This window comes from Biomphalaria glabrata, chromosome 15, assembly GCF_947242115.1.
Source record: "Biomphalaria glabrata chromosome 15, xgBioGlab47.1, whole genome shotgun sequence".
NCBI classification, from domain to species: Eukaryota; Metazoa; Mollusca; class Gastropoda; family Planorbidae; genus Biomphalaria; species Biomphalaria glabrata.
Genome location: NC_074725.1, coordinates 15,147,630 through 15,173,623, shown reverse-complemented (window position 1 = coordinate 15,173,623; position 25,994 = coordinate 15,147,630). Strand labels below are relative to the sequence as shown.

The following is a 25,994-nucleotide window of genomic DNA, read 5'->3' as shown; positions in this document are numbered from 1 at the left end:
AAAAAAAAAAGAATCTTTTAACAGAAAGTTCGAGAATATTTGTGTTTACTCTACAAAGAAAACATTTAGGTCGAGTGACTAAAAAAAATGTCTGTGAAAACAAAATATCTTCCAGATCTGACCTCTGGGTTGCTTAACCGTAGCCTTCTTCGGGAAAATGTTAGTATTAAGTGATCTTTCTTAGAAGACATTTTGATGAGGAAATAAGCTACTCAATCATAACTTACAGTAAAAAAAAATAAGCCTGAGTCTTCAGGATTAAAGGGTTTGCCTCCATTCCTCTCTTGGGCATAAAGAATCGTGGCACCATTTGTACCCGAGAACAAAGACTACGGATCAAATATTGATCTCATTTACCTGATTTGGATCACTGAGCTGCTTCGATTCAAAGGGATCACATCCTTTCGTCTTGTAGTAAGCATAAGCCACGATACCTTCGTAATTCGCCAAGCACAGAGAGATGAGGAAACATGGCGCTACAATCAACAACATCCTGTAGACAACATTGGAATTTACGACCATAAAAGGCCAAACAAATCAACAACATCGCAATTGAAACACATGAAATGTTCAACGCAGCATATAGTTATATACATTTGCAATTATTGTTAGACCATGACTTTTGAGACACCAAAACAGCATCAGACTAAACCCCATCCCAGAACTGGTCACAGGATGCAGATCTTTGTTCCGTAAAGCTGCTTCCCCTTTTCACAATATCTATTTAACAAAATAGAGCACGGACATTAAGAAGTTATAGCAAGACGCCTAAGGTCTTGAGCAAAATGATCTTCAGAAAACATCTGCCTTCATACACGCGTGGTCAAATGGTCTAAATTAAAACAGGGAACATACAAAGTAGATTGGCATGATGTAGCTTTCATTTGAGGGAAGAATGTGATTTTTTTTACTACATTGAATTAACTCATTATGTCAAGAAAGGTTTTTTTTTTTTTTTTTAATATCTTCGTCTTTGATTTAAGATAGTAGGCGCTAGATAAACCTAACACAATTAGTTTTAATAAGATAGAGTTTTATTTAAAAATTATGTTTTACAATATCTGCAGGGAAAATTAGACCCTTGCTGTAATAAAATAAATTTCAATAGTTCTTAGCAGCATAAAATAATTAGAAAATATATACAAGAGTATATTCAATCGCCAAAACAAAAAGTCATAGATGTCAACGTTTGTTTACTAGATGAAATGGTTAAGTAATGAATACTTTAAAGGCATGTTTATCTTCATGTCTACTTAGGCCTACAAGTCCACTTCTTTTACCCACATGTCCATTCTCTTGTAGACATACAAACCTTCACACTTATGTCTACATGCAAGCTACTTCTAAATACTGTCTTCCTCCATGTCTAAACCACTCTAAACACCCGTTTACCTTCTTGTCTGGCTATGTTCCTATTCAACAATTCGCATACCATTATGTTTACCAATTCGTTTACCTTTTACCTTTTTTTTTACCTATCCCTTAGTATGTTGGACCGTCGGGGCACCAGGCAAGATTTGTCGACTGTCTTTCTCCATTCCTCCCTTTTTTTTTTTGCCTTGTTTAGAACCTCTCTCAATGGCAGGCCCGTCAATTCTTTAATGTTGTCCTCCCATCGCTTTTTCTGTCTTTTTCGTCTACCTTATGTCTATCTCAATGTCTACTTTATGTTTACTTTTAGTCTAACTTATGTTTAGCAACTTTAATAGCTTGTGGCTTACCTGCATATTTAATGAAATAATTCTAACGTTAGTCGCAGTACTAAAAGATGGTTAGAGACATTTCAAATCAGTATTAACGCAATGAAAACATGACAAACTGTCCAAACCGTTTAGCCTCTGCCTGTGTTTTGGTGCTGCTGATTCTCTGGATGGTACTTTGGTTGAAGCCGAGACCAAAGGATCGAATGATATTGCCCACAAAGAGATTCCAAAATGTGTGACGTGTCCGTGGGTCCGGGTCGAAGCTGATGATTATAGAAAGCATGAGTAAAAGTGATCGAGTGCTATAATATAACATAGAGTATATAAGATACAAGCAATCAATTTGCTGATTTATTGAAGTTTTTCATTTATATAGATTTAGAAGTATGGATTGAGATCCAGGGGACTCACATAATTGTCAAGAAATTATGGAGTTTTTATCAGCGATAAAGAGAGCTAACACTATAAACACTATAAAGCTCTAACTGGAAGATTTATATTAGCGGTGATGTGTGTCTATTCAGTGTGTAAGATTATTTCTTAAAGATATATTATTAGCTAAAGCCAACATTACAATAGCGTCATGAAGGCGACTAACAATAAAGGGCATCATGGGCGTAGCCAGGGGAGGGTTTTTGGGGTTCAAACCCCCCCCGAAATGAAATCCCTCCCCCCCCCCGAAGGGGAGGAGTCGGAATTGAATGACTGATTTTTTGCTTTGATTTTGTTTATTTTAGTTGAGTTTTTAATACTAAACAATCACTTGCCCCAGCACAACCAAAGGGGTTTTGAGTTTAAAACTCCCTACCAGGGGGTTTTGAGTTTAAAAAACCCTACAAGGGGGGTTCGAGTTTAAAACCCCAACCAGAGGGGTTCGAGTTTAAAACCCCCTACCAGGGGTTTTGAGTTTAAAACCCCCTACCAGGGGTTTTGAGTTTTAAACCCTCTACCTGGGGTTTTTGTAGTTAACTCCCCCTCTTCTATAAAACAAAACAAAAAAAATGCAAACGAAAATCCCCTAATGCCAAGAGCACAGTTAAGAAAGATTTTGATTTTAAAACCCCCTCTAAAATTTACGATAAACCCCCTCTTCAATATAAAAAAAAGCTAATTACGCAAAATGTTATGAGCGTAGCTAAATGGGTTTTGACTCAGTTTTAAGTTTAAACCCCACTTCAGCGGGGTTTGAAGGTAAAAAATACCTCTTTAATAATAAAAACAAAGCAAATTATACACTCAAAATGTTATGAGTGTAGTCAAATGGGTTTTGAGTTTACACTCCCCTTCAGTGGAGTTTGAAGCTAAAAAAAACCTTTTCAATATAAATAAAAGCAAATTACTCACTCTAAAATATATAAGCGTAGCCAAAGGGGTTTTGAGTTTAAACCCCCCGCCAGTGTAAGAAAAAAAGCAAATTACGCACTAAATATGCAGTTGCCAAAAGGGGTTTTGAGTTTAAGGGGGGTTTGATGCTAAAAATACCTCTTCAATATAAAAAAAAAAGCAAATTACACACTGAAATTATTTGAGCGTAGCCAATCCAATCGAGGGTTTTAAGTTTAAACCCCTCTTCTACAGATGGCTACAAGATCCCCCTACAGAGCATTTTGAGGTAAAAAAACAACAACAGATGATTTTGACGATAAAACTTCTCTTTTCGATATAAAATCTAAAGCAAACTACAATCACTTAATTTCAAGAGCGTATTCAAGAGAGGTTACACATTTTTACCAGTGGCAGGGCTCCATTAATAAACTACAGTGAATAGTCATCTGCCGAAATTGAAAAACACTAAATGTGGCTCAACAAAGATGGCCAAGACAGATTTTTGGAGTCAGTTATAGAGATCGGGTCTAAATCAAGGAAATCCTATGCCGAACTGGGAGTCGACCCCTTAGTAAGATTGTGAGAGAGCGACGCATGAGGTTTGCGGGACAAAATGAATTACGCATAAGAAGAGTTGCAATGATATCCTAGTACAACTTGACGCCACTCATTCATGGAGGTCCTCATGGCAGGTGGGAAGAGGCTTCAGACATTACCAGTGACAGATTTTTATGGAAACAGCTTGACGTCAAATGCTCCAAACGGCGCGGGAGGGTCTAAGTCAGTAAGAATAGCACGTTAGGTTTTTAAAATAAAACTTTTTAATAGCAGGAAAATGCAGTGTAGATACCTCAGAAAATGCATTTTATTGGCTTTCAATACCAGAAATATTGCTTGGCGGCGGGGCTTCGCCCCGCGCTGGGGGGGCTCCTAGCGCTCCCCCAGACCCCCTTGCTAGTAATGGCGGGGAATTTACAATTTATGGAAACAGCTTAACAGCAAATGCGCCGAACGGCGTGGGAGTGTCTAAGTCAGTAAGAATAGCACGTTAGGTTTTTAAAATAAAACTTTTTAATAGCAGGAAAATGCAGTGTAGATACCTCAGAAAATGCATTTTATTGGCTTTCAATACCAGAAATATTGCTTGGCGGCGGGGCTTCGCCCCGCGATGTGAGAGCTCCTAGCGCTCCCCCAGATCCTCTTGCTAGTAATGGCGAATCTTCAATTTTTCCACTAACTCATGGAAGAACCTATTCTAGGGCACAATAAACGTCTTCCGAAAGAATGAAGGGTCAGAATGTAATAAAAAGTATGTACACATACACACATAAATACATATAATTTTATTTTCGCGGGGGGGGGGGAGAAAAAATATCCACCCACCCCAACCCCCCCCCCCCCCCGAAAAAAAATCCTGGCTACGCCTATGAAGGGCATCCAATCTAGCGACAAATACAAATTACACATAACAACATAACAGTGGATAAGTTGTGAAATGTACCTTATCTATATATATATATATACTACAGGCCAATAAACAGGGCTTTTTGTGACTGTACGCACCGGTACGGCGTACTGGCACCGTTTTGAAAAAAAATATTACTTTTCTTGTGTTTTAACGTATATTATTAATTTTTAGTAGTTAAAAGTTAGGCAATCAATTACTGAGCACCGGCACCTAATCACTGAGTACCGGCACCTATTTTTTTTATTAAAAAAAGCACTGTATATATATATATATATATATATATATATATATATATATATATATATATATATATATATATATATATATATATATATATACCCATACTTCAATATAAAATCATACCTAGTTGATGGTAAAACGTATTATTATGACAATTGCATGTGTAAGTTATTAAAGATAAATGAAACATATCGTACTTAAAGAAGTTCAATCTGCCTCCATCATAAGCTTTGTCCCAAACTGCCTGAGGTCCACCGGAGTCAATCGTCCCCTAGAAGAGGAGAATACAATAACGTATGCCTACTGCTTAATTGTAGCATTGTTACACATAGTAAATAGTATGCCTGAGTCAGCCAAGAAAACCAATGGCTTAGCAGAATTTAATTCATTGATTAACTTGCATGTCAAGATTAACTAGGAACACGCGCAGGACGAAATCATCTTCTTTTTTTTTTTTTTTGAAGTATCGTCTGTATTTCATAAGAGACGATACGAGATCTTTTATCGGCTTAAAACAAACAAACCGCACTTGGACACATAGTTGTGAAAAACATTGCTAAGAAAGCTGTAAAGATTTTAAGCATAAAAAAATCACTCTCTTCTTTATGATTTAAACATCTTACAAGCACAAAGAAGATATAAGACACCGATCACATAGACACAAAAACTAATTGGTTCCTTTGGCAAATAAATCGTTGAACAATATGTAGCTAAGTTATATAAATTTCGCATGTAGTGTTAAAGAGAAACTGGTATATGACCGTAAATCTTGTTTGCTATCGTAGCCTACAAATGTTTGCTCTAATTAAAACAAATTTCCTCACGGATAATAAAGATTATTATTATTATATTATAATAATAATTATTATTATTATTATTATATCGAAGCCCAACTAGGGGTTATGGTCAGAATTAATCATTGGGTTTATTATTGTGTATGATTATTGTGTATGAAGAACCAGAATTAACGGGAAGGCAGGTATTTCCACGCAAAACTTTATCACACAGAAGGCCCTACGGCTTTATTAGTCCGCGTGAAATAAACTTTGATACCTACCAATGCATCATCTATTATCATAATCAGAACATTACACAATACACAGAATGTATATAACACATAGTGCAATGAAAAGAAATATGTTTAAAAAAAATAGGAGCTATAAATCAGCACAATTCAAAAAAAATAATTAATTAGCAGCAATGACAATGCTTTTAAAGTAGATTGACCTTAATAAGTATTGCGAATATCCCTGTCAGCATGACCACTGCTTGAAACACGTCTGTCCATATGACAGCTTTTAAACCACCCTGACAAGAGTCAAAAGAAAATATAAATATATAATTTAGTAATAATCAAACAATCGTGAAAGCCTATAGGTTAAATATATAAATTCACAATTGACTAGAGTAACACTAATAATAACATCACTAAACTTCAGCTCAGAAAGTAAAGTATCAATAATAGATACAACAATGACTAAACCATAAATCATAAATACAAAATTACAACATAATAAAATATTCAGAAAGACATAGAGATAAAGGCACATTTCTTATTCCATATGCTAGGATAAAGTCATACACGTTCTCTTTCTTTCCCACTGCCATTAGGGCATGGATCGGGTCGCCTCAATCAACCAGGAAAACCAATGACTTTTTAAACGTTAAGTCTTTAATTAGCAAACACGGCTAGATTAACGTATGGATACAAATAGTAGGTAATTATCTTCTGTTCTGCAGTAACGTCTCTAGACTCCATAAGAGACATCCTACTTACTATAGGAGACATCCTACTTACTAAAGGAGACACATCCTACTTACTATAGGAGACACATCCTACTTACTATAGGAGACACATCCTACTTACTATAGCTGTGTAGACGACGGAGACAAATGATATGACGAAGATTGAACTCCACAGTGAAAAGCCAGTCACTGGGGACAAACAAACAAAATATATAATTTCATACGTAAATCTACGATAATTTGTTTAGTATCAATTTCAATTATCAATTCTAGGATTAAAACGTAATAAATTCACATTTTAAATATTTTCTTCGAGCTCTTTATATTACTTTGTACTCTTTTTTTTTTTTGGTTAGAGAAGAGAGGGGGTATCATTTTATTATTTATTCTTCCCCACCCACTTCAAAATCTCCACCTTAGCTAAAACATGTTTCTTGGGAGGGGGTGCCAATAAAGCCTCCGGCACCGAGAGTCAGTTATGCTCGCCACGCCTCTGTCCATTCTAATCTGTTAATAGTACTAACATTCATTCATTTACTATTGCATGTAGTACTTTGATTTATAGTCAATTTTAACATTTGGGTTTAAAGTCAAAGTTTAAAGTTTCGGTGCGTTACTGCACTGCTCCATAACTGACATTGTACACAGTTTACAGTGCAGTTACTTACCAGCCTCCAAAGCCACAGCTGGTCCAAACAAAACCACGCCCATATACCAAGTCTGTAAACAGGAATAACAATATAAACAGTGATTTTTAGACCATCGAAATGGGAGGCTGCAATAAGAAGACAGACATATAATGACTATATAATTCTGATAGCCTCGGTTATTCTTAAACGTTGATAGGATTAACCTGTATGTTCAATGTACAATTTGTTTGCTGTACTAGAAGAATTATACAGTTTTCCGAGAAGAAGGCTATCAGGATGACGAAACTAATTTACACTTTACCGTGGCTGCTTATGGAAATCCACGTGACCCAGACAACAACCCAGCTGAAGCTGAATAGGCCTCACCTGAGTACACTTGAAGGACTCCGGTTAAGGCTTAAAATTCTTATTAGAAATCATGGTGTCTTTATTATTAGGATATAAACTATAAAGTAACAATGAAATTAAACAAATGTTTATGATTCTATTACATTGCTTCAATTCAAACGCGTAAAATAAATGATTCAGGCTTAAGTTCTAAATGCCTTCGCAGGCCGAGCTACAAACAGATCTAAACAAGTAAGGACGATAACTAATTGAATAAATCACATTCACCAGAAGATCATTCACCAGACGTCACCCAAATCGTTTGGATCGACATCCGAAAATGTATCCAAACATTCAAAAACTGCTACCCCGAGCTAGATATATCTCTTACTTACAAAATCCTAAACCATCTCCATACAATTACGACGTATATGTTAGCTAGTTACCACAGGCACACACAAAGTGAAGACAAAGTGTTTTGTTTTAATGCTAGTTGAATAAAGCACTACTATCATTATAAAAAAAGTTTTCCTATCAATATTGTCATTGTAAAATACAACTTACATATGTTAAAACTCCCATAAGTGTTCCCAGCAATCGAACACTTCTTGATTGAAATCGAAGCTCTAAATACTGCAAAAATAAATAAGTATATTTCTTTTGATTTAATAGTTGATATAATCGGTCAAAATTTTACACAAATACAAGAATAAATAAAACTATATCATAGAATCGCAAAGTATTAAGATGTCTGTAAAACAATATAGAAGAAAGCTGTTTGAATGAAAGCCAGCAGAATTGAAGTTGTGTCTTATTTCAGCTACAATAAGAGAAGTAGAAGGATCATCTGCAAAAAGGGATGCAGTCATTTCTTGTATACATTTGGATGAGGCTTGCGTCAAACAAAACTGGTGGTCAGGGAAACATAAGCATTCCATTTTTCCCTAAATGTTGAGCTGTTAAATATATATATATATATATTCTACCAATCCTCAGCGAATAGCCAGTATTAGTGATGGTGGAAGCGATTCTTGTATAGTGTGTTACAGTCGCTAGGACATAATGGCAAAATGATAACAGAAGAAACAATAACACAAACAAATGCATGCCAGTGGTTTATAGATTAATGAACATATTGTGACTCTTACCTCATAAGCACTGGTAATCTTCAATGGATGTATTAAAGGTACTATAAATTCTATAAATAGTAACTGGGTCACGAAGAAGCCCAGTGAGGCCATGATGTTTTGAATGCCATAGACGTAAGTCTCGGCGGGAAAGCCCAGCATCATGATGGACGACTCGAAGCTGGCCATCAACGAGATGGCCACAGGAATGAAGTTCATGGTCCGGCCTCCCACGAGGTATTCTGTACAAAGAAATCGAATTTCAGAATTAGATTTTCTCATCGGGAAGGCGTGCCTGTCCGTCTTATTATAAGAACCATATTTATTTCGAATTCTAGTCAAAGCCATAATTAAACCACAATGGGAACAATATAGAGCCACAGAGTTTAAATAAAATATAATTGCAAAGACAAAAATCACTAAATTTGGTGCCTGTGGTTTTACGTTAGTTGTTTGTTTTTTTTAAAGCAAAAATACAATCACAATGTGAGCTTGCGCTCCCTGAGCTAGTTTTATATGTATTTTGTTGTATAGGTTAGATCTATTTTTATATATTTTATTTTTATAAGTTAGTGTCAGATTTTATAATTGTACTTCCGCATATTTATATAGGTTAGTGCGGGATAGTATAAAAGTGATGTATTACATGCTGTCTTAAAAACAGTTGAGTGTACATTTGACCAGTGGTCAGTACCATATCTGTCTGTGCGACAGCTGAAGATCTTTGTGGTCTGTCGTCTAATTATTTTATTATTCTGTACCTGGGACGGCCTGTAAGTTTGCTATTACTACTGCTTTTAGCTGCTGAATATTACTGCTGTGTTATTGCTGCTGTTACAAGCTGTAGAGTGTAGATCTAGGCTAGGAAATTTAGTGTTATTTTCATATTTTGTTTCTGTAGTGACTAGTGTTGTTGATATGGTGCGCAAAGGTGCACGCGTTCAATATAATAAAGTATCATTCTCCGCCATGACACTAATGGTTGTTGTTTGTTTATTGCTGACTATGAACCTAGATCATAATTAACATGGTGGCAGCGGTGTATTAATGATCAAAGGTAATCATTAATCAGAATATAAAGATTTATTGTTTGCAATAATAATTAGGCAACAAGTAAAGGGTTACGCCATACAATGGCAGCTACAAATTTCCTTCCTGTACCCGAGCCGCTCGAGGTAGAAGGAAACATGGCCGCTAATTGGCAAAAGTTTCACCGGAGCTGGCGAAACTATGAGTTAGCCACTAAATTGTCGGAAGAATCAGAGGAGGTCAGAGTGGCCACCTTTCTAACAATTATAGGGACAAAAGCGATGGACATATATGAAGGTCTTGAAATTGAGAAGGGAAAAGAAAGAAAGATGGAAGAAATAGTGAACAAATTTGAACGTTTTTGCATTGGAAAAACGAATGAAACTTATGAGCGCTATGTTTTCAATACTCGTGAACAGCAAGAAGGCGAGGACATTGAAAAGTACATAACAAATTTGAGAAGACTTGCAAAAACGTGTAGTTTTGAACGCCTGGAAGATAGCTTGATTAGAGACAGAGTAGTTCTTGGTATTAGACATGAATGCCTCAAAATGAAATTGTTACAAGATAGTAGTCTCAAATTGGAAAGGTGCAGAGATATTTGCAGAGCATACGAAACCGCCAACAAACAGTTGAGACAAATACAAGCCGACCCTCCAATCATTGAGAAAGTATCAACACCCTCAAGAATAAACATTCAGAAAGGTAAATGCAGGTATTGTGGAAGGATTCATGAATACATTAAAGAAAAGTGCCCTGCATGGGGTAAAATGTGCCTAGCATGCAAGGGGAGACATCATTTTGCTGTGATGTGCAAAAAGAAAATTCAGCAGGTGTCAGATGATAGGTCTAACGATGAAAGACAGCTGCAGTCGGACACAAGAGATGATGTCATGATGGTAAAAAATGAATGGGTGATGTCTTTGGAGAACCACAAAACGAAACGGATGACAGCAGTTATGACAGTAAATGGTCACCGTGTAAGGTTTCAAATGGATAGTGGAGCTGATGTAAATACCATCCAGGAAAAATACGTAAATAAGAATCAGAAAAGGCAACGCAAAGATTACTAATGTGGAATAAGACTGAAATGAGACCCATAGGGAAAGCCACTCTAACGACGAGAAATGAGAAAACTAACGAAACATTTGAGGTGGAATATATAGTTGTACCAAATAATCTAGCATGCCTTCTAGGTCATGAAACTTTAACAAAAATGAAGTTAATCAAAGTCAATAAAGATAGGTTCATAGCATCAGTAGTGAATAGCCAAGAAGAAGACTGTAGTCCAAAGTTTACTGGTGATTTGGGTGACTTAGGAGAAGTGTCTTTAAAAATTGATAGCAGCATTAAGCCCAAGGTTCTGCCGTGTAGAAAGATCCCTATTGCTTTACAAGAAAGAGTTAAGGAGGAGTTAAAGACCCTAGTGCAGAGAGGAATCATAGAACCAGTGATAGAGCCTACAGAGTGGGTTAGTCAGATGGCAATTGTGGAAAAAGCTAATGGAAAAATTAGGATCTGCATAGATCCACAAGCCCTGAATAAAGTTTTACTAAGGGAATTCTATAATCTTGCTACTTTAGATGACATATTGGCAGATTTGAACGATGCCAAAATATTCAGCAAATTGGATGTACAAGAAGCTTTCTGGCATGTCAGACTAGACACAGCGTCATCTAATTTGACAGCAATGATAACCCCTTTTAGATACAAATGGAAACGATTACCATTTGGTCTGAAAGTGAGTTCAGAAATTTTTCAGAGAAGATTAAATCTAGCACTAGAAGGACTGAAAGGCTGTTTCAATTACGTTGATGATATTATAGTGGTAGGAAGAGGAAGAACAAAAGAAGAGGCACTCAGAAATCATGATATTAACCTAAAAGAGCTGATGAAGAGATGTCAAGAAAAGAAGATTAAACTGAACCACGAAAAGTCTGTTTTTAGAACAGCTGAGATTAATTTTTTGGGTCATATTATTACAGAAGCAGGAATAAAACCAGACCCGAACAAAGTATCTGCGATTTTGAGTTTGAATGCTCCAAAAGATATTTCATCAGTCCGAAGATTCTGTGGCATGGTTCAATATCTTGCAAGATTTGTTCCAGACTTGTCGACAGATTTACAGCCCATAACAGAGTTGATCAGAAAGAACACACCATTTGTTTGGTCAGATCAATGCACACGAGCTTTCAACAAGATTAAACAGAAAATATCGACTCATGGCACATTGATATATTTTGACCCTAACAAAGAGCTTACATTACAAGCAGATAGTAGCCAAAATGGGTTGGGAGCAGCGTTATTACAAGATGGCAGTCCAATAGCATATGCTTCTAGATCATTAACTGATACTCAGAAAAGATGAGCACAGATTGAAAAAGAATTGTTAGCAGTGGTTGTTGGTTTGGAACGTTTTGACCAGTATACGTATGGCAGGACAGTTATAGTTCAGAATGACCATAAACAACTGGAAAACATCCTTCAAAAACCACTCAGTTCTGCTCCGAGAAGGCTACAAAGTCTAATGATGCGTCTTTATCGTTACGATATCCAGTTTCAATATGTCAAAGGCAAAAAATTTGTTCATAGCTGATACTTTGAGTAGAGACCCATCAGAGGAAAAGAGTGATATCCCTGATGTTTGTGTCAATACAGTCGGACTGGCAATACCAGATGCAGTGCTGGAGAAAGTCAGAATCGAGACAGAGAAAGATAGAACAATGCAAACACTTATTCAATATATCCTAAATGGATGGCCAGACAAACATAATAGTTTACCTGAACTCAAACAATATTTTTCACTAAGAGACATGTTAACATACGAAGACGGACTCTTGTTGAAAGGAGAACAAATAATCATTCCGATATCACTTCGCAAGGAAATAGAAGAAAAACTCCATGCAGCACATCTGGGAGTAGACTCAATGAAAAGAAGAGCAAAAGAAACAGTTTTCTGGCCTGGATTATCAGCTCGAATAAAGGAAATAGCCAACTCATGTTACATTTGTCAGAAAAATAAACCAGCAAATCAGAGAGAAGAATTAATACAGCACGAAATAGGTTCTAATCCGTGGGACAAGATTGGAATTGATTTATTCCAAATGTGTGACCAACAATATCTAGTTATAGTGGACTATTATTCAAATTTCATAGAGGTAGAAAACATGCAGTTGACAACAACACACGCAATTATAAAGAAACTGAAAGTTTTATTTGCAAGATATGGGGTGCCCAAAGTCTGTATATCTGATAGCGGACCTCAATTCACATCGGAATATTTTTCCAAGTTTATGATGGAATGGGGAGTGACTCATTTGAAATCTTCTCCAGGACACCATCAATCCAATGGAAAGGCTGAGTCAGCAGTTAAAATTTTGAAGAACATAATGAAGAAATCTAGAGAATCAAAGTCAGATGCTTATGAAGCTCTTCTGGAATTTAGAAATACTCCAAGGCAAGACACAAATCTAAGCCCAGTTCAAATGTTTTTTGGTCGGATGACTCGAACACTGATACCAAACAAACGGAGTAACATTAAGATTTCTACATGTCAAGAGAACATTATGAGAAGGAAAGAAAAACGTCAGATGAGTGTAAAAACATCTTATGATAAGAGGTCAAGAAATTTATGTCAGCTGAGAACTGGACAGATGGTCTATTTCCAATCTCCTAATGACCCTACATGGAGACGTGGAAGAATCCAGTCTCAAGTCAATCAGAGAGCTTACATTATTCGAGGTGACAATGGTGCAGTGTACCAAAGAAACAGAGTGCATATCAACCCGAACAGAGAAACAGAAGAAGATATATTCCCCGATACTGATGACAATATACAGGACAATAGAACTCATGATCAACACATTCGCCACTCATCAACTCATCATTCCCTGCGACCAACAAATCAGTTGAAGAAACCGACAAGATTCAATGACTATGTGTCTTAATGAACAATTGAATGTTGATTTTTAAATGTGATATGTGTCATATTCATTGAAGCGTATGTATGTTACGTTTACTTGTCTATGTTGTGGTTTAGTTTTATTTTTTTCTATGATACTCCCCGAAATGTTTTATTTTTTTTATTTTTTTTTTTAAAGAAAAGGGGATGTTGATATGGTGCGCAAAGGTGCACGCGTTCAATATAATAAAGTATCATTCTCCGCCATGACACTAATGGTTGTTGTTTGTTTATTGCTGACTGTGAACCTAGATCATAATTAACAAGTGTAGTGTTGCCTTAGACATTAGTGGTTAGTTATAGTCTGTTTCTGTTCTTGGTGAATACTAAGATGTTCTTGTTTTAGTTTTAGTTAAGAGTTGTTTATAGTAGTAGGATATTGTAGATCTAGACTGGTTTATTGTAGTGTGTTTGTGTAGATCTAGGTCTAGGGTAGTAGTTTTAGTGATTTAGTTAGGTAGTTGGTTTGGTTAGTTTGTTGGTGTTTGTAGTGTCGTAGATTTAGAGGGTTAGTATTAGTTTTCTATGTAGTGTATATATTATATTTTACTATTGATTTATTTTTAGGTAAATTAAGTTTCGTTTTGTTTCTTTATCCTAAACTAAAGTTTCGTTTGTGCTTTCATTTGGTTTAGGTTAGTATGTCTGGTTACTTAGGCGACTCTAGCCCCTTGGTCGTAGACTGAGGTGTCACAGATGAGCCCACCCAGTAGCGCTAACATCTGCCTACTGTTGGTAAATTTTAATGTTGAGCAGCAGATAATAGGTATCTCTCACTCAGCGCCTCCTGACCTGCTCACAACAAAATTTCATGAGTGTAGCGAAGTGGGGTTTTGAGGTTAAAATACTCCTCCAATAAAAAAAAATTAAGCACTACTTGAGTTACAAATTTCATGAGCGCACCAAATAGGGATTTTGAGGTTATCCACACACACACAAACCCGCCACTAAGACTATAGAAAAACATCCGTCACCAAAGCCCTATGAGCGTAGCCAATGAGAATTCGGAGGTTAAAACCATCGAACAATCCAATTAAAACAGAAAAACTTTAGCTACCAAATTCCATAAACGTATCCAAAGGGGTTTAGAAGTTACCCCTATCCCTTTTCCAGTAAAATAAAAAACTAAAGCAAAACTTCAACTCTACTTGAAATAAAACATGTCACACATTGGTCTGTTTTTCTACCTCTCTCTGGACTGCTTAATAAAGTGAAAGTGAATAACAGATTTTATATTTAACATACGATTTTTCGTTTTAAGAATAACAGGATAATGCGTTTAAGACGCATCAGAAAACGATTTTTTAAATACCACAATGAAAGCTCACAGCTCTACAAGACTCCCTTGCTTGCTAGGAAAGTGTATCTACTGTCACTATCTACTGTCCTTTCACTAACTACAGAAAGGCCTCTGTTTAAATGAAAAGCTGGCTGTAATGAACATTCGTTACGTAAATTTAGAGTATATATCAATATCTCTGTTTATCTATCTATCAAGGTTGGAAAAAATCTAGACTACGCCCATGGAAAATACACTAAACATACATATAGATACCTTGCTAGACCAATTTTAAGGTAGATAACACAGCATTAACCATTTACAGTGGAAAATAACCACAAAAAGAAATCATGCCCACATATAGAATACACCGCAGTTACATGCACTCACTGCTTTGTCTTCAATTATTCCATTCCAAACATCGATTACGAATATTACGGCATTGTATTCGATTCTTCTTCGATACCCAAGATAAAAGTATTGACTTTAAATCTTCGATTCTGTAGATTAAGGCCTTGTCTTAGATTCCGAAGATCAACTTGGTGTAGTATTTCACGTTACATCAAATTCAGTGGCAACAAGAACATTTTAATATTTGGATTGAGAGATTCAGTGACAACAAGAACATTTTAATATATGAATGCATATTGAGAGATTCAGTGACAACAAGAACATTTTAATATATGAATGCATATTGAGAGATTCAGTGACAACAAGAACATTTTAATATTTGGATTGAGAGATTCAGTGGCAACAAGAACATTTTAATATATGAATGCATATTGAGAGATTCAGTGACAACAAGAACATTTTAATATTTGGATTGAGAGATTCAGTGGCAACAAGAACATTTTAATATATGAATGCATATTGAGAGATTCAGTGACAACAAGAACATTTTAATATATGAATGCATATTGAGAGATTCAGTGACAACAAGAACATTTTAATATATGAATGCATATTGAGAGATTCAGTGACAACAAGAACATTTTAATATTTGGATTGAGAGATTCAGTGGCAACAAGAACATTTTAATATTTGGATTGAGAGATTCAGTGGCAACAAGAACATTTTAATATTTGGATTGAGAGATTCAGTGGCAACAAGAACATTTTAATATTTGGATTGAGAGATTCAGTGGCAACAAGAACATTTTAATATTTGGATGCATATTGAGAGATTCAGTGGCAACAAGAACATTTTAATATTTGGATGCATATTGAGAGATTCAGTGACAACAAGAACATTTTAATATTTGGATGCATATTGAGAGATTCAGTGGCAACAAGAAAATTTTAATATTTGGATGCATATTGAGAGATTCAGTGACAACAAGAACATTTTAATATTTGGATGCATATTGAGAGATTCAGTGGCAACAAGAACATTTTAATATTTGGATTGAGAGATTCAGTGGCAACAAGAACATTTTAATATTTGGATTGAGAGATTCAGTGGCAACAAGAACATTTTAATATTTGGATGCATATTGAGAGATTCAGTGACAACAAGAACATTTTAATATTTGGATGCATATTGAGAGATTCAGTGACAACAAGAACATTTTAATATTTGGATGCATATTGAGAGATTCAGTGGCAACAAGAACATTTTAATATTTGGATGCATATTGAGAGATTCAGTGGCAACAAGAACATTTTAATATTTGGATGCATATTGAGAGATTCAGTGACAACAAGAACATTTTAATATTTGGATGCATATTGAGAGATTCAGTGACAACAAGAACATTTTAATATTTGGATGCATATTGAGAGATTCAGTGGCAACAAGAACATTTTAATATTTGGATGCATATTGAGAGATTCAGTGACAACAAGAACATTTTAATATTTGGATGCATATTGAGAGATTCAGTGACAACAAGAACATTTTAATATTTGGATGCATATTGAGAGATTCAGTGACAACAAGAACATTTTAATATTTGGATGCATATTGAGAGATTCAGTGGCAACAAGAACATTTTAATATTTGGATGCATATTGAGAGATTCAGTGGCAACAAGAAAATTTTAATATTTGGATGCATATTGAGAGATTCAGTGGCAACAAGAACATTTTAATATTTGGATGCATATTGAGAGATTCAGTGGCAACAAGAACATTTTAATATTTGGATGCATATTGAGAGATTCAGTGGCAACAAGAACATTTTAATATTTGGATGCATATTGAGAGATTCAGTGGCAACAAGAACATTTTAATATTTGGATGCATATTGAGAGATTCAGTGGCAACAAGAACATTTTAATATTTGGATGCATATTGAGAGATTCAGTGGCAACAAGAACATTTTAATATTTGGATGCATATTGAGAGATTCAGTGGCAACAAGAACATTTTAATATTTGGATGCATATTGAGAGATTCAGTGGCAACAAGAACATTTTAATATTTGGATGCATATTGAGAGATTCAGTGGCAACAAGAACATTTTAATATTTGGATGCATATTGAGAGATTCAGTGGCAACAAGAACATTTTAATATTTGGATGCATATTGAGAGATTCAGTGGCAACAAGAACATTTTAATATTTGGATGCATATTGAGAGATTCAGTGGCAACAAGAACATTTTAATATTTGGATGCATATTGAGAGATTCAGTGGCAACAAGAACATTTTAATATTTGGATGCATATTGAGAGATTCAGTGACAACAAGAACATTTTAATATTTGGATGCATATTGAGAGATTCAGTGGCAACAAGAACATTTTAATATTTGGATGCATATTGAGAGATTCAGTGGCAACAAGAACATTTTAATATTTGGATGCATATTGAGAGATTCAGTGACAACAAGAACATTTTAATATTTGGATGCATATTGAGAGATTCAGTGGCAACAAGAACATTTTAATATTTGGATGCATATTGAGAGATTCAGTGGCAACAAGAACATTTTAATATTTGGATGCATATTGAGAGATTCAGTGGCAACAAGAACATTTTAATATTTGGATGCATATTGAGAGATTCAGTGGCAACAAGAACATTTTAATATTTGGATGCATATTGAGAGATTCAGTGGCAACAAGAACATTTTAATATTTGGATGCATATTGAGAGATTCAGTGACAACAAGAACATTTTAATATTTGGATGCATATTGAGAGATTCAGTGGCAACAAGAACATTTTAATATATGAATGCATATTGAGAGATTCAGTGACAACAAGAACATTTTAATATATGAATGCATATTGAGAGATTCAGTGACAACAAGAACATTTTAATATTTGGATGCATATTGAGAGATTCAGTGGCAACAAGAACATTTTAATATTTGGATGCATATTGAGAGATTCAGTGGCAACAAGAACATTTTAATATTTGGATGCATATTGAGAGATTCAGTGGCAACAAGAACATTTTAATATTTGGATGCATATTGAGAGATTCAGTGGCAACAAGAACATTTTAATATTTGGATGCATATTGAGAGATTCAGTGGCAACAAGAACATTTTAATATTTGGATGCATATTGAGAGATTCAGTGGCAACAAGAACATTTTAATATTTGGATGCATATTGAGAGATTCAGTGGCAACAAGAACATTTTAATATTTGGATGCATATTGAGAGATTCAGTGGCAACAAGAACATTTTAATATTTGGATGCATATTGAGAGATTCAGTGGCAACAAGAACATTTTAATATTTGGATGCATATTGAGAGATTCAGTGGCAACAAGAACATTTTAATATTTGGATGCATATTGAGAGATTCAGTGGCAACAAGAACATTTTAATATTTGGATGCATATTGAGAGATTCAGTGGCAACAAGAACATTTTAATATTTGGATGCATATTGAGAGATTCAGTGTGGGGGGGGGTCAAATTAGAGAAATTCGTTTTGAATGTCGGCATGTCGATATAGATACAGATTTCAACTATTAGCAAGGCTTTCGCAAACCTCCCCCCCCCCTTTTCCTGCCGCCAAAAAAATTAACCTTTTCATTAATAAGATAGACAAGGAAACAGAAGAAGTTATTTAACAAGAACATTATTTATAAAAAATTATTCTAAAAAAATATAAGCTTATATTAAGTGAAGTTTTATCAATTAGTTTGAATCAGTCATGTCATTAAATTTGTAATAGATCTAGACTAACAACAATAAATCTGTGCGATTAGAAATATTTGTACCAATTGTTTTTGTTTAACGCAATTTCATGTTTTTAGTTTTCTCAATATGCTATGATTTTATCACTTGGATCAGTTTGGAAAGGGGAGTGGGAGAAAGAAGTGTGAAGGTTACCGAGATCGCTTTTCGGAAGGAGTAATAAAAAAAAATAAGTTGGAACAGCCGAAATTCGAACTCGATGGTTGAAACCTATTTAATCCTTCTCAAGTCAACATATTAACCAATGTTTCATGGTGGCGGTTATGAAAATTGAAGGTTTTATAGTTATCTATTGTTAGTTTTAAACTTTAAAGCGGCCAAATATTTCTTTTTACATAGTTTAAAGGAGACTTATTTAGCATATACCACTACATTAGTCAGTACAATTTCTTTCCCTTGTTCTATACCAAACAAAATAATTAAGTAAATAATTAATTATCAATAGTTAATTAACTTTTTTATTGATTCTTGTTTTGTTAGGTCAAAGAGATACTTGTGCCAAAATTTAGCTTGATCAGATATTGGGTGTGGGAGAACTAACGTGTACAAACTTTTGACCCGGCAGACAGAGTGAGTTGATATCAATGTTGATAGACGACGATTATCTGATCATGTCGGATTCAGTGTCTGAAAATAGGGTACGGGGGGGGGGGTGAAAACTGGGTCACGAACAATGGTTCATAGACAACTGGTTCAACGACTATTCGTTCATGACAAATGGTTCATCTGAATACTAGTTTACTTGAATGAATGGTTCACCTGGAAATTAAATCACTGAACAAAAGGTTTATCTAAATATTAAGTCACCAGCAAAATGGTTCATCTGAAAACTATTTCACCCGATAAATGGCTCATCTGAACATGTGTTCACTCGGCAAATAAATTTACCCACCAAATGGTTCATCTGGAAATTAGTTTATCCGGCAAATAAATGTATCCACCAAATGGTTCATCTGGAAATTAGTTTAACCGGCAAATGGTATAATAACTATAACTGTTACTATTGATTACAATAGGTGATTCTGACAGTAGCAATTAAATTATTTTGCCTTCCTCTGAACCGATTTGCAATGAAATATTTATATAATATCCCAATATAGAGCCGTATGTAGCCTGTCCAATCATAGTGTGCGTGCGTGGTGTCCCGCATGGTTGGGCGACGTAGAGAATCATATATACAGATAATTTAGAGAATTATATCTTTCGGTAAAAATTGTAAAGTAACAATAGACTAATAGAACCTATTTTTTATATAAGTATTTAAATAGCTCGGTGGCACAAAACGTCGGCCTTTCATTGGTGAGGCATGAATTCAAATTCAGACTCATCAACTTTTATTACAAAGCTTATATCAACTCACTCTGTCTGTCTGTTATCTGTATGTCTGTCTGTCTGGTAAAAAAAAGTTTTTTCTCCCGCTCCCCATTCTCGGAACAAGTTGAAAGTTTACACAATTATTCAGTGTAACTGACAAGAGATGAATCAATCAAAATATTAACCAATTAGCTACTTACTTATTGATGATTGATTATTTTGTTTGATTTCAAAATAAGAGGAATAAATACTACTTAATGAAAGATGTGGATGTAAATATGGATTTAGTCCCCGTATTACGTTTTGTAATGTTTTTTTCTCCCACTTCCTATTCTCAAATCAAGTTGAAATTTTACACAATTATTCATAGTCGATGACCATACACCAATCAATAAAAAATATAACCAATAAGTGAATCAATTAGTCCTAATTAATTAATTTTGTTTTGTATAATGAAAGGGAGCTAAACCCTGGGAAGCGTGGTCGAGGGGCCAAGTACGCTTGAACTTGGCTTGGCTACCTATGAAGGGGGCTCGAGGTTCGACACCCGACTCGGGCAGAGTTGTGTTTACTGAGCGCCTAAGGCAGCACGGAAAACCAACTCCTAGATACCCCCTCCCCCCCCCCAACTGGTCCACAAAAGAGATTGGACCAAAAGCGCTCTGAGCATGCTATAAACATGAAGGTAGTATACAAAGGATATAATAATAATAATCTTCAGAATTAGCGTTTCTTTTCCTTAGATAAGCTTTTTTTTTTTAGTTTTTCTTTTTTTGCTTGTTTTTACCTCGATAGCAGACCCGTAAAAGTTGTAAGACCAGAAGAGTAGATTAAAGCCTTATAACTTTGATCATGTGTTTACAGAAATATAGAAAAAAATATAACTGAAAAGGAAACAATATAAGCGAGGTTTTTAAAAAAACAAAAACAAATTTAACTCTTGAGATTGCATTATGTTAGTTAAAACAGCGGTTATATTAAGTTATATAAATCAGATTTTTTAATTATTATTATCTTCCACCTATACAGTCAATCTAGTTGCTGCATTAAAACAGAAGAAGAAAAACCTAGTTTTTTAGCAGGTCTGAGACAGGGGTGCATCTTATCTACCTTCCTCATAGCCATCGACTGCATAATGAGGAGAGCAATGAACCAGACTGCCTTTGGTATTCCATGGCGTGAACAAAACCGAATGACGGACTTGGACTTCGCCGATGAGGTTGCACTACTCGGGGCTACAAATAAATGCATTCAAGAAATGACGGAGAGCCTAGACAGAGAGGCACCCAAAATTGGCCTCCGCAAAAACTTGGATAAGACTGAAAATTTTGCGATTCAGATATAAGGCAAAGGATGCCCCCGTCAGACTTGGCGAGTTAAAGCTTGAAGATTTGAACTAGTTCACATACCATGGCAGCATCGTAACAAACGATGGGGTTGTCTACCATGATGTAGCGTGCCGAATATGAAAGGCAGGGAGCATTTTCCAAAGGCTGCAGCCTATTTGGACAAGCCATTGGACTTGAGACAAAAATACACCTTCTTAACAGAATCGTCATCTCAACAGCAATATATGCATGTGAGACATGGAAGTCATCTGCCAAATTGAGAAAAGACTAAATGTGGCTCAACAAAAATGGTTGAGATGGATTTTGGGAGTCAGTTGCACAGATCGTGTCTCAAACAAGGAAATCATATGCCAAACTGGGAGTCGAACACTTAATGAGGTTGTGACAGAGCGTCGCATGAGGTTTGCGGAACATGTTCTCCGACAAAATGAACTACTCAAACCAATAGGAGGAAAGCGCAAACAGGAACTTCCTCGTAAAACTTGGCGCTACACTTTCATGGAGGACCTCAGAAAAGTGGACACCAGGTGGTAGGAGGCTTCAGACATTGCCAATGACAGATCTTAGTGGAGACAGCTTGCCGCCCAATGCGCCGAAGTCCTAAGTAAGTCCACATCTAGCGCAAAAAGGTTTTCTCGCTAGATGTGTTAGCCAAATTAAGCATGTTTATTTTATCATGTCTTTAAAGAGAATGACGTGAGTGTGTTTGTTTTTAAAAGTGTTTTATGGAGAAAAAAAAAGCTATTTTTGTCCATTGAATTGTGATTCACGATGTTTGTTGTGTAATTATTGTTATATCACAATGCTCATAGTTAGCACAGTGCCCCCCCCCCCACGCAAATATTAAAAGCTAGAAAATTACCTGATGTGGTTTTCTGACGTCCGCCAGAGAAAGCATAGTAAATACCAATGCCGACAGATATCACGATAGTCAAGGCAAACACCACAAAATCAGCCACATGGAAATGATGCTGAACCATTTTATTTTAGATTTTTGTCCTAGTCAAGTTTATTATTAAAACGACATTTAATTTATAACTGTAAACAAAAGCGTTGACTTTCAGAAATGTGCACACATATTACATACAGACTTCACGTTTTATAGCGCGTTTAACTATATCAGTAAACGTGTATAATAAATCAGCTCTTCTTGAATAGCATAGTAACGTAACCTCGTTAGAGACTAGAAACACGTTTACAATACTAAAAGCTCCCATCTGAAGGCTCGTGGGATGACAATGCAAAAGAAACCAGTTAAGAAATTAAGCTCTTTAATTGAGTTTTTGGAACGTGTCGAATTATGTCTAAAGTGATAAGTAATAGTGTTATGCCGTCTGTAATTTGTGATGCGTACCTTGGCATACATAGGACTTGTTTCATTGAGTAGGTTATTTTGTTCATCTACATGTTAGCTTAGACATTTTACGAAAAAGTAGGCCTACTTTAAAAAAACAAACTATTCAGACGGCTGCCAAGTCGTGGGATGTAGGCTTTTGCTACTAACTGGGTTTGAACCCTATTTCCAGAGTTATTATATATTGCAACGATCAATTCCGTAATGCGCTAAAGAATCTTAGCTTATAACTGGGAATCTGAGAACTTTTCATCGCCTTTACTGTACGTCTGCCCCCACCTCAACTGATACGTGTTATTACAAATGTCTTGCCAATAGATATTCAGAGTAAACATTTTCTCGCCATGTAAAGTCTTAGGAGATTTATCAAATTTTTCTGGCAAGTCTTCCATGTAGGCAACAATTGGTCGAGTTTTTTTCTATAAGTTTGTTGTGTACAATTGGTAGGGTTTCACGGGCAAATCTGCCTCGTAAGTTTTTTTCTAGCAAGTGTTCAATGCAAGGAAATATATGGCAAACACACAAAACTCAGTGCGTATGATGCACTATGATTTCAAAAACAAGAAAAATATTTTTAATGATACTTTAGAAAAGAAAAAACTTATCTAAGGGGAAAAAATCCACATTTTAAAACCATATATCACAATACTATAATAATTATTTCCTTTTTTGATAACAAACAAAATTGATTAATTACTACTAATTAATTAACTATTTGGTTAATTTTTTTTATTGATTCGTGTGTTGTCTTTGACAATAAGTAATTGTGCAAAGTTTCAGCTTGATCTGAGAATGAGAACTGGGAGAAATAATGTGTTCTAGCTTTGTGTCAGACACAGGGAGTGGATAGAAGCTTGGGACCCCTCAACTCAAGAACACATTAAGTGACTAGAACAGACTCAAAATAGAATTGTGAGATTTAAACAAATGAATTATTCCAATTAGACTATAGTGACACTTAAGTACAGACTAAAATGTAAAGTACCATTAATACCTTAAACACTGAACCATTACTTGCAAATGCAGAACAACAAGTGCTCGGAAAGACATAAAGATAAAAGATAAGGGCATATTTCTTATTCCATATGCTAGGACAATTTCGTACAAGTGCCCCCTTTTCCCTGGTTCCATTATGTCATTGAATAGTTTGCTTGGAAATGTAATGACATACAAGAGATTTAGATTAAAATTCATGTGCACGACTAGATTAACACACGTATACACATGGGACGTATTTAACTACCCTTTTGAATGGAACATCGGAAATTTATAAGATAAGATAAGATAAGATAATGGTTTATAAAAGATTTGATCCTAACAATCTCTCTCATCTGTCCCTTGATTTTAGTCGTAGGGGTAATGTGACAGATCACATAACCGAATTCCTCCACTTTTCTCGGTCAGCAGATGCTTTTAGCAGGATATGAAGGGAAAGGCCGGTCCATTCTTGTACGTTGTCCAGCCAGCCTTTTCTTCGTGCTCTCTCCACTGTACCTTGAAGGATGACTTTTAACAATGAGTCATGTCTTACAATATCACCAAACCAGCTCAGCCTTTGTCTCTTCACAGTATTGAGGAGTTCCTCCGCCATCCGAATATGTTCTTTGTTGTTTTAAATTTATTTTGCATTGATGTCATTAGAAACGAGGTCAGTTGTCATAATCTCCTCGGCTGATATATCAACAGAGTATTTTGTTATTTTTGATAACTTCCATAGTAGCTTAATCTCCAAGAGTTAAATTCTCTTATTTCTTTGTTTTTTAATTTCAGTTTTTCCTTATATTATTAGATAGCGGTGCGGCGATGTCAATGATTTTTGCGGCTTTTTCTTCTTTTTTGTTAATGATTATTATTGCTAAATGTATTGTTTCTTATTTTAGGCAGCTTAGCCAAGCATACATCACATGATTGGTATTTAAACAGAGACTTTAGGATTTTTTTTTATTTGCTGCAAGTTACGTGTTTCTGTACATCTTCGCAAGCACGACCAAAGAACTGTGTTTGTTGAAATAGTGATATTGCAAAGGTGCGTGCGTCTCCATTGACGTTGCCAATTATAAAAATGGACGTGGCTTATTTTGTAATTTCATAAGAACAGCCTCACATATTGAAGGCGACACGGGGTAAATAAACATAATGGCGCTGAACAAAAAATATATAGGCTATGTGAATTACGAAGTACATGTTTGGGCTACTTGGAATAAAAATAGTTGACAGTGTTAAAGTTGGTTTCGTCTCTATTGGAATACAAATAGTTGACAGTGTTAAAGTTGGGTTCGTCTCTATTTGAATACAAGGGTATCTATAATAACTTCAAAAACGTTGTTTTTTAAATGAAGCGCTTTTTTAAAAGAACTATATAATTTTTATAAAATACCGGTATAGTCCGTTCAATAAAAATATTTTCTTGTTTTCTAGCCAAATTAATTTTTTTTCTTTTTTTACTTTGAAAAATTATAACGGTCAAGTAGAGTTTTCCCAGGGGTGGTCAACGAGCTTGTAAATCTTTTCCCAACAATATAGACCTATATCAACTGTCACTTTTTTTTTGGAATATTGTTGGAGCCGTTTTCAAGATACGTGTCCAAGTTTTGACCACTATTGACAATCATCATCATCAAACTCCATTTGAGTGAGGGCTTGAGAGGCTCAAATCCTCTCTTGCAAAAGCCCTGGACAGAAACCCTGCTGTCTTGCGTAGTGCGTACACGTCACCATACAGGTCGAGAACGTTTGGTTTCCCAGACCTGTCGAGATGGAGATCACCAAGTCTGGGGGCAGTCAAATAGAATATGAGGCATGGTTTCCTCTTCTTCCCCGCAGCGGGGGCACCGTGAATCGAAATTTGGCCATAGACTCCGCGGGCTTTTTGGAACTTGTCCAAGCACTAAAACCACTTTTCCATTTCTGTTTTGTTTTTTATTATAGCCAGAGCTTGGTGAAAACGTACAGCCTGTTCCGTGGG

General features: G+C 35.5%; 1 protein-coding gene across 1 annotated transcript in view; it reads right to left on the bottom strand.

The window, feature by feature from the left end:
- LOC106061785 (sodium-coupled monocarboxylate transporter 1-like) overlaps nucleotides 1-22,932 on the bottom strand; it is a 31,364-nt gene extending 8,432 nt beyond the window's left edge. The window contains exons 1-9 of the mRNA XM_013219984.2: nucleotides 22,538-22,932; nucleotides 8,609-8,829; nucleotides 8,025-8,093; nucleotides 7,152-7,203; nucleotides 6,605-6,672; nucleotides 5,965-6,045; nucleotides 4,935-5,008; nucleotides 1,829-1,966; nucleotides 358-493 (exon numbers count right to left, since the gene is read on the bottom strand). Coding sequence (XP_013075438.2) covers nucleotides 358-493; nucleotides 1,829-1,966; nucleotides 4,935-5,008; nucleotides 5,965-6,045; nucleotides 6,605-6,672; nucleotides 7,152-7,203; nucleotides 8,025-8,093; nucleotides 8,609-8,829; nucleotides 22,538-22,655 — 957 coding nt within the window. The 5' untranslated portion in view covers nucleotides 22,656-22,932. The remainder of the gene's footprint in view (nucleotides 1-357; nucleotides 494-1,828; nucleotides 1,967-4,934; nucleotides 5,009-5,964; nucleotides 6,046-6,604; nucleotides 6,673-7,151; nucleotides 7,204-8,024; nucleotides 8,094-8,608; nucleotides 8,830-22,537) is intronic.
- Nucleotides 22,933-25,994: the final 3,062 nt, after the last annotated feature.